Raw genomic sequence first — 13,400 nt, 5'->3', positions numbered from 1 at the left:
AGGGGAATGGGGGACTTGTGTTCCACCAGATGCCCTTTCACTGCACCTCCCATCCTCCCCACCATCAACTATACTGTCTAGGGAATTGCACTCTATTAACAGATTCATGGTAGGCCAACCAGCAGACCTCTAGAGAAGCCACAGGCAGAACTAGAAAAAAACCTTTGTTGTTGTGTGCCTTCAAGTCTTTCCCGACTTATGGCAACCCTAAGGTGAACTTATCATGAGGCTTTCATTCTTGGCAAGATGTCTTCAGAGGATGTTTTTAATTTTTATTTATTTATTTATTTGCCATTGCCATCCTCTGAGGATGAGAGAATGTGACTTACCCAAAGTCACACAGTGGGTTTCATATCTGAGCTGGGAATTGCATCCTGGTCTCCAGAGTTGTAGTCAAATCACATTATGCCACACAGTTCTCATAATCCTGTAGCCACTTGTGTAATTGCTGTCTAGAGAAAAAGTACTGAATATACTGGAGTAAAAGTCGACCTCATGTATAAGTCAAGGGCAGGTTTTGGGACCACAATTATGGAATTTGATATGACCCATAGATAAGTTGAGGGTAAAACTTAGGGGCATAGAACAACGGATCTAAAGGATGAAGAAAAGGAAACAATGCCAAAGAACTTTAAAAATTCCAGCAGGCATAACTTTGTGCTCACAGTAAAGACTGGATGGATAAGAAAATAGAGAAGGATTGGTGCTTCTAGGACAGATTACACTCTTGACTTTTACCAGAGGATGACTCCTGTTTAAATAAGAGTAAAGTATAATACATACATTGACGTGTAGATAAGTCAATTCAGTTTTTTGGGGTCAATTTTTGACTAAAAGTTCTACTTATACATGAGTATATACCGTAACTTTGGATGGGTTTCCCACCAGGATCTGTCTAGAAGGGAACCATGTGTGATGCTGATGTTGTTTCCTCAGCCTTGTACAAGAGAAGTCATGGTTTAATATGAGGTGAGCCTGGTGGGTGACAAGTTCTCCCTCTCGTTGCAAATATGTGCATCAAATAGTGAAATGATGTTCATAAAATTGTAGGCCAAATAAAAGTGTCTCAAGACACTTACCTGAGAGTAAAAGTCTCATTAAATTTCCTGAGACGTACATCTGAGGAGACTTAGGACGGGATTGAATTGTTACATACCTTTCATGTTTAATGGGAGAATAAAGCACATGACTAGGGAAGTATGATCCAGTTTGGCACCACTTTACCTGCCATGGCTCAGTGCTAGGGAATTCTGGGAACTGTAGTTTGTTGTGGCACCAGAACTCTCTGACAGAGAAGGCTAAATGTCGCACAAAACTGTAATTCCCAGAATTTCATAGCATTGAGCCATGGCAGTTAAAAGTGGTGTCAAACTGGATTATTTCAGCAGTGCAGATGCAGCTTAAAGGTAATGTGCATAGCATAACTATAGTAGTTAGCATACATTGACTTAAGAGAGTGGGATATGCTTCAGACTGTATGGTTCCCCCAGCCCTCTAAATGTTTTGGACTATACCTCCCATCACATGCCCCACCAGAACCACCTTTGCTGATGGGAGTTATGGTCAAGGGCATCTGGAGGACATCCAGCTCACGAAGGAGAGCACTGTGTAAAACTTTGGATCTTAGTCTCTTGCAGATATATCCTGTGATACTCACTTCTGTGTTTATGTACCTTCCAGACACACAGAAGAAACTTGCCAAGAAAACCTCATGATAGAGGAGCCTTTCTTTGTTGTTGTGTGCCTTCAAGTCCTTTCCGACTTTTGGCGACTCTAAGGCGAAACTGCCATGGGGTTTTCTTGGCAAAATTTCTTCTGAGGAGGTTTAGCGTTGCCTTTCCCCTGAGGCTGAGAGAGCGTGACTTAGCCATAAGTCGGAGACGACTTGAAAGCACACAACAACAGACAGAAACCAGCCCTACTTGGGCTTTTAGTCACAAGAAAGGAGACCTAATACAAGATGTAGCCAAGGTCTTCGGAGGGAGTTCCCACTGACTCTTCAGCTTAAAAATAAAAATAAGTATATTAAAAATAAAAATAAGTATATAATGCCACATTCTTTGGAAACCGTTTTGATCCTGGGTCCTCCTTCGGAAGAAGAACGCTCAGCCTCCGATTCATTTTGCATTTTGTAGATCTGAGGGTGGCATTTTAAAAACAGGTCCATAACACACTGCAGAAATAATCCAGTTTGAGACCCCTTTAACTGCCCTGGCTCAGTGCTAGGGAATCTTGGGAACTGTAGTTTACTGTGACTCTCTAACAGAGAAGACTAAATGTCTCACAAAACTACAAGAATTTGCCTAGCATTGAGACAAGGCAATGAAAGTAGTGTCAAACTGGATTATTTCTGCAGTGTTTTGGACCATCGTTTGGAAGTTAATTTAAGGGGAACTTTGGTTTCCAGTAGCCACATGTTCAAGATTAGGCCATTTGTGTTATGAAACCTATTATTCACAACAGAACTTTTCCTTCTCAGTAGGCAAGGCAGATTTTAGACCATGCCATGGCCCATCATGGGTGCATCTGTTGTTGTTGTGTTCTTCAAGTCCTTTCCGATTTATGGCGACCCTATCATGGGGTTCTCCTGGCAAGTTTCTTCAGAGGGGGTTTGCCATGGCCATCCCCTGAGGCTGAGAGAGTGTGACCAAGGTCAACCAGTGGGTTTTATAGCCAAGCCAAGATTCGAACCTTGGTCTCCAAAATCATAGTCCACCGCAACAAGTCACTATAGCACGCTGGCTTCCGTGGGCGAGTATACATTGTGGAAATAATGCAGTTTGACGCCAATTTACGGGCTGTAACTCCATCCCATGGAATCCTGGGATTTGTAGTTTTACAAGTCGCCTCTGTCAAAGAGTGCTGGGGCCTCACAAAACTGCAAATCTCGGAATCCCATAGCACTGAGCCATGGCAGTTCAAGTGGTGTCAAAGCGGATTATTTCCGCAGTGCGGATGTAGCCTCTGTGGGTATTCTTTCTTCCCTCACAGCACTCCAGAAGGTCCAATTCTGGAGTCCTTTTACATTGCTCTTTCCTCTCCATGGTGGACTTTTTTGAAGGGAGGGTCTGTTTCATATTACCATGGGCAAGTCACACTCTCTCAGCCTCAGAGGATGGCAATGGCAAAGCCCCTCTGAAGAAACTTGCCAAGAAAACCCCATGACAGCTTCGCCTTAGGGTCGCCCTAAATCAGAAAGGAAGACCAACTGGAAGACTGTGCTTCTTTGGAGGTTTTGAAACAGAGCCTGGATGGACATCGATGGGGAGTGCAGGGCAAAATGGGGTTGCACTGGATGACCTTTGGGGGTCCCATCTTCCAAACCCTGTGAAGCCAAAACACCACCAGTCTGTGCCTCTTTTTCGAGCACCCAGCCCAGGTCTGAAGATTTATTTAGACCCAACAATCACCGTTTTCCAAAAAAAACAGTCCAAAACCAAAGACCCTTCTCGTTCTTCCTGGCATGGCTCAGTGCTCTGGGATGCTGGGATTTCTAGTTTGGTCATTTGGAGAGCTGGGGGCGCCTGCAGCAAGAGAAACAGACACAGCAAGTTTGGAAAGGAAGCCCAGAAGCCCCGCTTTTCATGCCTCCAGCAGCCATCAACCCCATTTCTCTTCCACTTTCTGCCCCTCTCCCTGCCAGGGATGCTCCGGAGTGGCACCAGAGTCACTCCGGAGTCCATGATTGTGTCAAGGGTCTCAATATCGGGGTCGAGGATGGAGGTGATTTGGAGAGATAGGGGTCCCTATGGAAGTCGCATGTCTCTCCTCCTCCGGATCCCGTTCTCATCGCGCCTCCTGCGGCTGCCCTCGCGGGGAGATCCCGGTGGGGGGTGGGATCAGGCCCCTAGGGACCCCCTTCCCCACAACCTGGTTCCCCTTGTCCTCCTTGTCCTCCTCTGCCTCCTCTGGGCCCGAAGGCAGGGGCTCTCCGGAGGAGACGGCGCAGTCCTGTTCGGGGGCCTGGATGCTCCTCCCGTCCCCTGCAGCGCCCCCCGGCCCGGCTCCTCGCTTCTTATCCTCCTCCTTTTTCCACTTCATCCTCCGGTTCTGGAACCAGATCTTGATGTGGCGCTCCGTCAGGTTCAGCAGGACGGCCAGCTCCACCCGCCGAGGCCGAGAGATGTACTTGTTGAAGAGGAACTCCTTCTCCAGCTCCAGCAGCTGCGCCCGAGTGTAGGCCGTCCGCGTCCGCTTGTTCTCCTCGGGCTCCGCCGCGTAGGATCCGCCTGCAAGAGAGGCAGCAGGGAGCATGGGTCAGGAGAGGGAGACTGGCACTCAGGGCCTCAGAGGAGGAGGGCTGGGAAGGGTCGGGATATATAGCATTGATCAGAAGAGGGAGACTGGCATTCAAGGCCTCAAAGGAGGAGGGCTGGGAAGGGCCACCATGAAAGAACCAGACCAGATCAGCAAGGGTAAAGATAGAGTAAGGCTGGTGGCACAGTTGTTAAATACTGCAGCCACAAGGATTGAGTTCCATCCCAGCCAGGGCTCCAGGTCCACTCAGCCTTCCAAGCTTTCTTTGGTTGCTAAAATGATGGGGCCAACCGGCTTACATAATGCCTGGAATATGTTAGGAGTTAGAGTCAGGGGTATAGGTAGAGGGCACTGCCACACCCAGATAAGAATCCTGTTTCCCCAATGAACTTTTTCTTCAGTCCCAAAATCTCTGGCATTCCAGAGCAGAACACTGAACACCATTTGCACTTCAAACTCTTACATTTGCAGTGCTTGCCTTCCTCTGGAAACTCTGCCTGTCCTTTTTCTTTGAACGCCTCAACTGTATTTCTAAATACATAAAAAGATCTTGTAGCACCTTTGAGACTAACTGAAAGAAAAAAATTGGCAGTATGAGCTTTCGTAGACTTCAGTCTACTTACATCTCAGGAAATAGACGGAACAGTCCAGGAAAGCTCATGCTGCCAGTTTCTTTCTTTCAGTTAGTCTCAAAGGTGCTACAAGATTTCTCTGTGTACTGACTCTACAGACTCAGGCGGCTCTATCTTTGTATTTCTAAGTGCTCAAATGAAGTTATTACAATGACAGAAATTTGGAGCCTAATTTCATTTGAGGGGCAGAGATTCTTATGGGGGGGGGGCACAATCTCCTCACTTTGCCTTCCCTGTAGCTGTACTCTGTAGCTGGTTGTAATTCAAAAAACCTGACTTTTAACAAGCCCCATGGTTACCATAGCACTACAATAAGTTGTACAATGCTAGCTCCAAACATATAAACCTCAGTTCTATTAATCCTGATTTGGGCAGAACCGGTGAATCAATTGCATTTACCTATATGTTGACTCAACATTCAGCAATTGACTGGCTGGATCTACTGTGGGTGTGACTAACCAATAGGACCCCAGCCATTGGTTTTTGTGGGGTTTTTTTGGGCTATGTGGCCCATGTTCTGAAAGAATTTATTCCTGACGTTTCACCTGCATCTGTGGCTGGCATCTTCAGAGAATGCTGGCATGGAGGTGTGTGGGGTATATGCTGTATATACTCGACTATAAGTCAATATCATGTATAAGTCGAGAGCAGGTTTTGGGGCCAAAATTATGGGTTTTGAAATGACCCATAGATAAGTCAAGGGTAATATTCAGGGGCACATAACAATGGATTTAAAGGATGACGTGAAGCAAAGCAATGCCAAAAAACGTGCAAAATTCCAGCAGCCATAACTGTTTGTGCTCATCCTAGTAACCCTCCGCTGAAGAAGTCTTGCCAGGAAAAAAAAGTTGCAATAAATTGGAGTTGACTTTTTAAGGACTTTAAGGACAAGGCAAACGGAATAAAAAAGAATTCATTCGGCATCTCCAAAACCGAAAGGAATAAAAGACTAGGAGGTTTTCTCAGAAAGAAATGTGGAGCACCGTGGAGCAAGTAAGGCTAGATCCTTAAACGTGAATGCTCATTGCATTCGAACTGGAATTTGCATGTGGCAGTCTATCAGGCAATAACGTTACACCCCATAGATAGCCATTGGATTATACTTCCAATTCCCCTTATCTGATAGGCTATACGCATTTAAACCCTGAGACGCAGAAGATCAGGAGTCTTTGCAGAGCAGCAATAGAGACACCCAAACTATTTTTTAGATACAAGTATTTGTTCAGGATCTTTGCACTCGTAGTTTGAGCTGAGATTGCAGCCCCCGAAACGGAAAGTGCTACAAAGCAACAAGAAAATTACAGCCACTTATAAAACAACTGGCCTGGGGTGCTCACTCTAGCGTTAGTAACTCACTTTGTTCCAAAACCCAGCCCTGTTATTTAGTCTGGAAAATCAGTTTACAAAGGGCTCTTGCAGGACCTTTGAGACAGAAAGGAGCTGGCAGCATGAACTTCAGAAAACCTAATGCGTCCAACTCCTTTCTTTCACTTAGGTCCCAAACACACTGCAGAAATAGTTTAAGACCGTTTTAACAGCCCTGGCTCAGTGCTAGGGAATCCTGGGAGTTGTAGTCTATTGTGGCCCCAGAGCTCTCTGACAGTTTATCAATACTGCTTCATTTCTGGGCATTTCCCACTGATTCCCTGCACAAAGCTTTCCCTCCCCAGATTTTCTCTTTGCACTGTAATCTATAGGGGAACCTCAAGACTGCAAATGCTTCCTACTTGTCCCATTGATTTCTGCGTCCTAAAATAAAGCCCCATCCCCAAAAGACCCCCGCCTTGAAAGCTACTCGGGGCAAGAATAGGATGCGGTATTTAATTCTGTGATAACCACGCACACTTATCCGGAACAAGGCTTTACAAAGAGAGCACAGTTTACTTCCAAGGAAACATCCATTAGGAATGTGCAGTGAGATGCAAAACCAAAACAGCGTATTCAAAGAGGTGTTTTGGATTACAGAGGCCATCATCCCCAACCAATATGGCTAATGATCAGAAGGTATGGGAGTTGCAGTCCAGAAAGGTCTGCTTATGCTTACATCTCATTCCGTAGTGCCAAAATATAATCTGCCCTAATATTCTGTTTAAATATTACAGGTGTCGGCATTTTCCAGATTTCTAGATTTCCGACTTTTTCTTTTCTCCCCCCCCCCCCTTCACTCCTTTGAAGTTTTCACTGTTTATTGTAAAAATCCAAAGAGATCAGATGGATTCTTGGGATCGGGAGATCCCATTTGGAATTTGGTTAATAAATCTCTTTCTTCTTGTCTGAAATGTTGAAGGCAGTCTTTGCGCTTTTTAAAAATATTATATTATGTTTTATTATTATAATTTAAGAAATATATAATAAATAAATAATAAATAATAATAAGGTAGTCTATATGCAAAGTTTTTTTCTCTTTGAAAACTTTAAGCAAAGAGAATCTGACTGTGTGTATGGTTCACACACACACACACACACACACACACACACACACACGCAAAGATGGGGCAGGAGGGAGGGTGAGTGGGTGGGTTTAAACTACACTTCGATAAACGTGGAGGAAAGAGAGATTTCTTCCCATCGAATGGAAACAGAATACTTGCACTTTTTACTTGGACACTTCCTTTCTTTCTGGAACATCAGCTGAACCACACCGCGATCCTGCCAGAGGTAACCACGCTACATGTTACAATCCGTAGTAGGGCATTAACTAGTATTTGGTGGTTGGGTTGCGTGCCTTCAACAAGTCGGTTCTGACTTCTGGCGACTCTAAGGCGAACCTATTAGGAGGTTCTCTTGGCAGGTTTCATCAGAAGGGGTTTGCCATTGCTATCCTCTGAGGCTGAGAGAGTGTGACTCGCCCAAGGTCACCCAGTGGGCTTTAATTGCTAAGCAGGGATTTGAAACCTGGTCCCCAGAGTCATAGTCCAAAGCTCAAACCCTTAGGCCGGCTGGCTCTCCACCTCAACTCTCAGAATAGCGTTCATCTTCTAGAGTTCCCAGAAAGTCTTTCTGTTCTGTTCTTCTGTTGACTTCGATTCTTCTCAGGGTGGTCAGAGGTCCTCCTTTTCCAGGACCTGTCCTACATTTCAGCCTTCTGTCCAGGAGGAATTCCACAATGTCCTCCATTTTGAGCAAGACTAAGAAGCAAGCATTTACACTTAGCTTTGATTTGGGCATGTCTTCCATGGTTTCTTGAGAGTCCTACATTTTGCGGCCCCTTGTCCGCCTTCACAGTAAGGACCTCTGGCCGCTCTGCTCCCACTGGCTTCCCTGGGACTTCCATCCCAGGGAAACACTTCAGTTTGCAAAATGCTGTGGGTCTCACGTTCTCCTGACACGTGAAAGATCCCGGGCCACAACGGGATTTTGAGAGCAATGTGTTTTGGATTTATTATATGATTTTAGTGTGGTTCCCGACTTTACGAGTAAATCTCACCTCCGAGCAAATTCGGATACAATGACTTTTTAAAACTTCCGTTACAATAGTAACAAAGTTTAATTATTATTTTTTAACTTTTGCAATTAACGGGGTTTTCCCCCTGTCTTTTTAAAACCATCCTGACTTTTTCAGTTATTGTAACCCGCCTTGAATCCCATTGTAAGGTAAATCCTTGCAATCAAATCGAATGAAAACCCGACAGCCGAAAACACCCGCGCGGCGCGACCGCTAAAAAACGTTGGCTTTGCCTTTCCTTCCCGAAAGTGGAAAGGCGGCATATAAATTTCTCTAACAAATAAGCATTTCAATGTTCCTGGATTTGGATGGCGGTGACGGTGGGGTCGTTTGCCTTTTACTCATAATGGGAAAGAGATTCCCCCAATCGGCTGCTATGTATGGCAGCATCATTTCCTCTCCAGTATCTTGGTTTGAGACCTGGGTTTGATTCCCAGCTCGGCCATGAAACCCAATGGGCAAGAAGTCACACTCTCTCAGCCTCAGGGAAAGGCAATGGCAAACCCCGTCTTGAAGAAACCTGCCAAGAAAACTCTATAATAGGGTCGCCATAAGTCGGAAACAACTTGAAGACATCCGTCGGTTCAGTGTAGAAATCAATACCACTTATTCCCTCCCCTTCCAGACCAATTAATTTATCCCAGAGCCCCTTTCTCCAGTTTTATTCATATGCAGAGAGGTTTCGTAAAATAAAACAAATAATGAAATAAAAAACTTTTTATTTCTATCCTGCTTTTCTATGATAAAACAATCAAGGCAGCTAACAAAATATCCTCGCACAAAGTTACATCCTGCATTACAGGATCTCCCCCCCCCCTTTTAAAAAAATAATTAAACATATTACAATTAAAATTTTAGAATTTAAGATATCTAAATAAATAAACAGAACATGGAATAACTGGAAAAAAGGAGGACTTTTTTGTAGCACGAACTTTTACAAACCTTATAATTATTAACTCTACAGACTAACATGGCTATATCTTCAAATTCCAGTTTATTAACTTCGTGTTTTATTCAGGCAGGCATTTGGCGGGTGAATTTCACTTGTTTAGTGCGGTGTTGCTGTCTTCATGCTTTAATGTTTTTTTCCTTGGTTTTAACTACGCTGTTTTTAACTTATGTTTTAATATTAGTAATATTTCATTAAATTTTTTTTAAAAAAACCTTTTGTATTCAAGGTTTCAGTTCCCTCTTTTTAAATCATTGTAACCCGCCTTGGGTCCCCTTGTGGGAGAAAGGCAGGATAGAAATCCTTGAAATAAATAAAAAACTAGGAAAAATTTAACCTGTTAATGGCCTCCTTTTATTATTTATTATTTATTATTTATTATTTTGGTGGCCCTCAAAATTGTCCATGATTTTGCAAATGATATTTTGGAGGATCAAATTTAATTAGATGCAGTATAAGTTGTTGTTGTTATTATTATTATTATTATTATTATTATTATTATTATTATTTTCTAATTCAATCCTGGACACTTTATGGAGGCAGAAAGATCTTGTAGGAATACATTAACGAGAAACATCCTGATTAATAAATTCACCTGTAGAAAAATAGAGTCGAACAGTACTTCTCAATGCACACAAAATAACCAAAAGTGACTGGATGGGGTTTGTTGTATAAGGACACCCATAAGTTGTCTTTAAAGAGAATATCAAATGAAGGACCTTAAGGCACTCTCTGTGTTCCTGAGGTTTTGTGCATGCACTTTTCTTTTTTCTGCATTAAGTGCCACTGAACTCAATATTAGCAAATACTCTTGATAGTAAGCTTTGTCTATGAGAAGCATTGTGGTGGTTTGAGTGCATCTACACTGTAGAAATGATGCTGTTTGACGCCACTTTAACTGCCATGGCTCCATCCTACAGAAACCAGGGATTTGTAGTTTTACAAGGCCCTAGCGTTCTTTGACAGAGAAAGCTAAAGACCTTGTAAAACTACACATCCCAGGATTTCATGGGATATAATTACAGCACTCAAAGTGGTGTCAAATTGCATCATTTCTGCAATGTAGACTCAGGGAACCCAAAGTCTGAATCCGTGCGCAGTCCTAGAAAGCCATTGAGTGACCTTGGGAAAGTCACACTCTCTCAGCCTCGAAGGAAAGCAATGGCAAACCTCTTCTGACCAAATCTTACCAAGAAAAAAAACAACCCAGATAGGGTCTCCATAAATCGGAAACTACTTGAAGGCACACAAAGTCCCTATATGTACCAGTCATTTTCAAAGAGAGAAGACTTGATACCAATGGGGCTAAACCCTTTGAGATTTCATGCAGATTAGAAACAGGAGGAATCATCTCCTGCTGAATTTAGTGGGACTGATTTGAGAATAGATATGCAGCAGATCCACTTGTACCAGACTTGACCAGGTTAGACCTCTCAAGCTGCACCCGCACTGCAGAAATAATCCGGGTTGATACCACTTTATCATGGCTCAATACTATGAAATTCTGGGAATTGTAGTTTGTTGTGGGACCAGAACTCTCTGACAGAGAAGGCGAAGCGACAAAACTACAATTCCCAGAATCCCATAGCATTGAGCCAAGACAGTTAAAGTGGTGTCAAACTGGATTATTTCTGCAGTGTAGATACAGCCTCAATGGGTTTGCTTCCAAGACCAGACAGAATCATATATAAAATGTGAATGACAGATATCCATCATACAAGGAAGGTCTGAACTGGTTCTAACTAGCACCCAGCAACCAGTTTATGGTTAAAGTGGATTATTCATGTGAGCAGAACTATGACCTCTATGTCACTCCCATGTATCAAACACACTTGAAACCTTGTACAAAAGTGTGTGCCAGCAGTTAAAAATTGCAACCAAGGCTGGCTTTACCTTTAGGTACAGTAAGGTAGCTGCTTCAAGCATCAGTTTGTAGATGCCATGGAAAGGTAGCACATTGTTACTACTTAAATTCTACTATTGTATTTGTACTGACATGTAATGGGAGTTGCACTTGTGGGGTGATCTGCTTCGCTGTGCCAGAATAACTTGGCTGATTTGGGGTATTATGTACCATGAGCTGGCTGTGTTACAAAAGGCAGCATTTGTTTTTCTGTGTCACGCAGTCAAATGCCTTGAGCCTGTCCTGATTAGAATAATATAATCTTAGAGCTGAAAGGGACCACAAATGCCCTTCTGCCATGCAGGAATACACAAGTAATGCGCTCCCAAAAGATGCCAATCCAACCTCTGCTTAAAGACTTCCAAGGATGGGAGAGTTCACCACCTTCCTAGGCAATCTATTCTACTTTTGAACAGTTCTTACAATAAACAAACAACAAATATGTTCTTCCCAATGTTTAGGTACGAGCCAGTGTAGTGTTGTATGGCCTTGGAGAGCAGGGTTCAACAACAACAACCAGCAGCAAATGTTCAGGTGGAATGCCTTGTCTTGCAGAACCAACTGTTTAGTCAGGTCATATGTATGCAAGAGAGTCTAAATATGCACAGTGTTGCGTTTTTGTTTCCTGAAGCCAATTATGGTAACAGTTCTGCATCTCTAGCAGACATGGTTGCTTTATCACACGTGTGGCTATTCTATTTTCTCTTGCAATTGCTTCCCAGAAATCCATGTACCATTGTTTCTGATGGCCTTCAAGTCTGCTTCACACTCCTTATGCTAGCGAAACTACAGCTGAGTATCTACCAGTACATGCCATATGAAAATGATCCTTCAAAATACTTAGTGACTGGACCTTGCTGAACTTGGTGGGCAGGCGCATCATTTGATTCCATGCTGGATAGGGACTGAACATCTTTACTGGTGCCCCTCATTTTTGTTGGAAGTAAAGAACGCCTCAGTGCTCATTTCTTTAGTAATGAGGGGTAGAGAGGGAACTTCCTTAACTGCCTGTCTTGTTTCTCTCTCTATGCTCCTTAGTTTAATTCCTGGAGGTCACTTCATCTGACCCTCTTTTGTCACTTAAAAGTAAGTGTGAGTTTTTACAACTCTTGTTTTGTTCCTTAGCAAGGATCCATGAAATAGGCTTCTTTGCCTCAGGATGCCATCCTCCACATATCTACATGCATAGGAGTCAGCTGTAGGGACTTGATAGCATGGACAATTGAGGATGATTTGGCCTTTTTAGTGATTGGTAGTAATATTGTTGTTGTTTTACTGACTGTATTTTTAGATACTATTGTATATTGTATTGTACTGTGGTTTTTATTCTTTGCTATAATCCTGTCTCAATCTGCAGGGAGAGGCAGGAAATACAAATAAAATGTATTAGTATTAGTATTAGTATTAGTATTAGTATTAGTATTAGGGACTCTTCTACCAAGTACAGATAATTTTATTTTGACTATCTACTTTCCTATTGTAGATATATTTCTTCTAAGTCTGTTTTTTTTAACCTTACCAGAGTATCCTATTTTATGCAGGAGCTCAGAGTACACTGAGCATGGTGCATACTTTGCATAATAAATACTAATAATTTCCAGCCACTTTTGTGCATGACTGCAGCCACAGATCAGCGATAATTTTGAGGTAATCCACATGCACAATGGATACATGTATGCTTTTAGAACCTTTCATGTATTCTCCAAATGCTTTCATTCATATTGTCACACGTGGGCACACATTCATCCTTCATGTTGCATTTATTTTATGTATGCACAATATCAATTTATTACCAGATATCAAATAATTGGTTGGTGAGCTAATATGCAGGTGAAACTAACTGTTGTCACTTCATCCCACTAGCCCTAAATCCAAAAGTTATGGTGTTTAACAGCCAAACTTAATCCATCAACCCTTCCTCATGTTACTTCTTTCTCAGATCCCCAGTTCCCATTTCCCCATCATCTTTACTGTAGTCTCTCTATTCCTACACTGTCATATCTCCTAGGAATATCTTTTCCTTTTCCTTTTCAGGTTGCCAGGCATTAGCTTGCTGTATACAATTTTTCCTGGATTACAGGCACATTTTGCGGTTCAGAATTCTGTCTTCCAAGCTATTCAAATGTTTGTAAAGCTTCCCAGAAATGCATATCAGCTCAATTCCCAGAAATGCATATCAGCTCAATTCCCAGAAATGCATATCAGCTCAATTCC

At 42.8% G+C, this 13,400-nt stretch overlaps 1 protein-coding gene across 2 annotated transcripts in view; it reads right to left on the bottom strand.

The window, feature by feature from the left end:
* Positions 1-3,564: 3,564 nt before the first annotated feature.
* Positions 3,565-13,400, bottom strand: part of PDX1 (pancreatic and duodenal homeobox 1) — a 28,033-nt gene continuing 18,197 nt past the window's right edge. For both annotated transcript variants that reach the window (XM_042459814.1, XM_042459815.1), the window contains exon 2: positions 3,565-4,229. In XM_042459814.1, coding sequence (XP_042315748.1) covers positions 3,787-4,229 — 443 coding nt within the window. In that variant the 3' untranslated portion in view covers positions 3,565-3,786. The remainder of the gene's footprint in view (positions 4,230-13,400) is intronic.

This window comes from Sceloporus undulatus, chromosome 3 (assembly GCF_019175285.1).
Source record: "Sceloporus undulatus isolate JIND9_A2432 ecotype Alabama chromosome 3, SceUnd_v1.1, whole genome shotgun sequence".
NCBI classification, from domain to species: domain Eukaryota; kingdom Metazoa; phylum Chordata; class Lepidosauria; order Squamata; family Phrynosomatidae; genus Sceloporus; species Sceloporus undulatus.
Note: the sequence above shows the minus strand (reverse complement) of the source record. Positions and strands in the feature narration are given on the sequence as shown.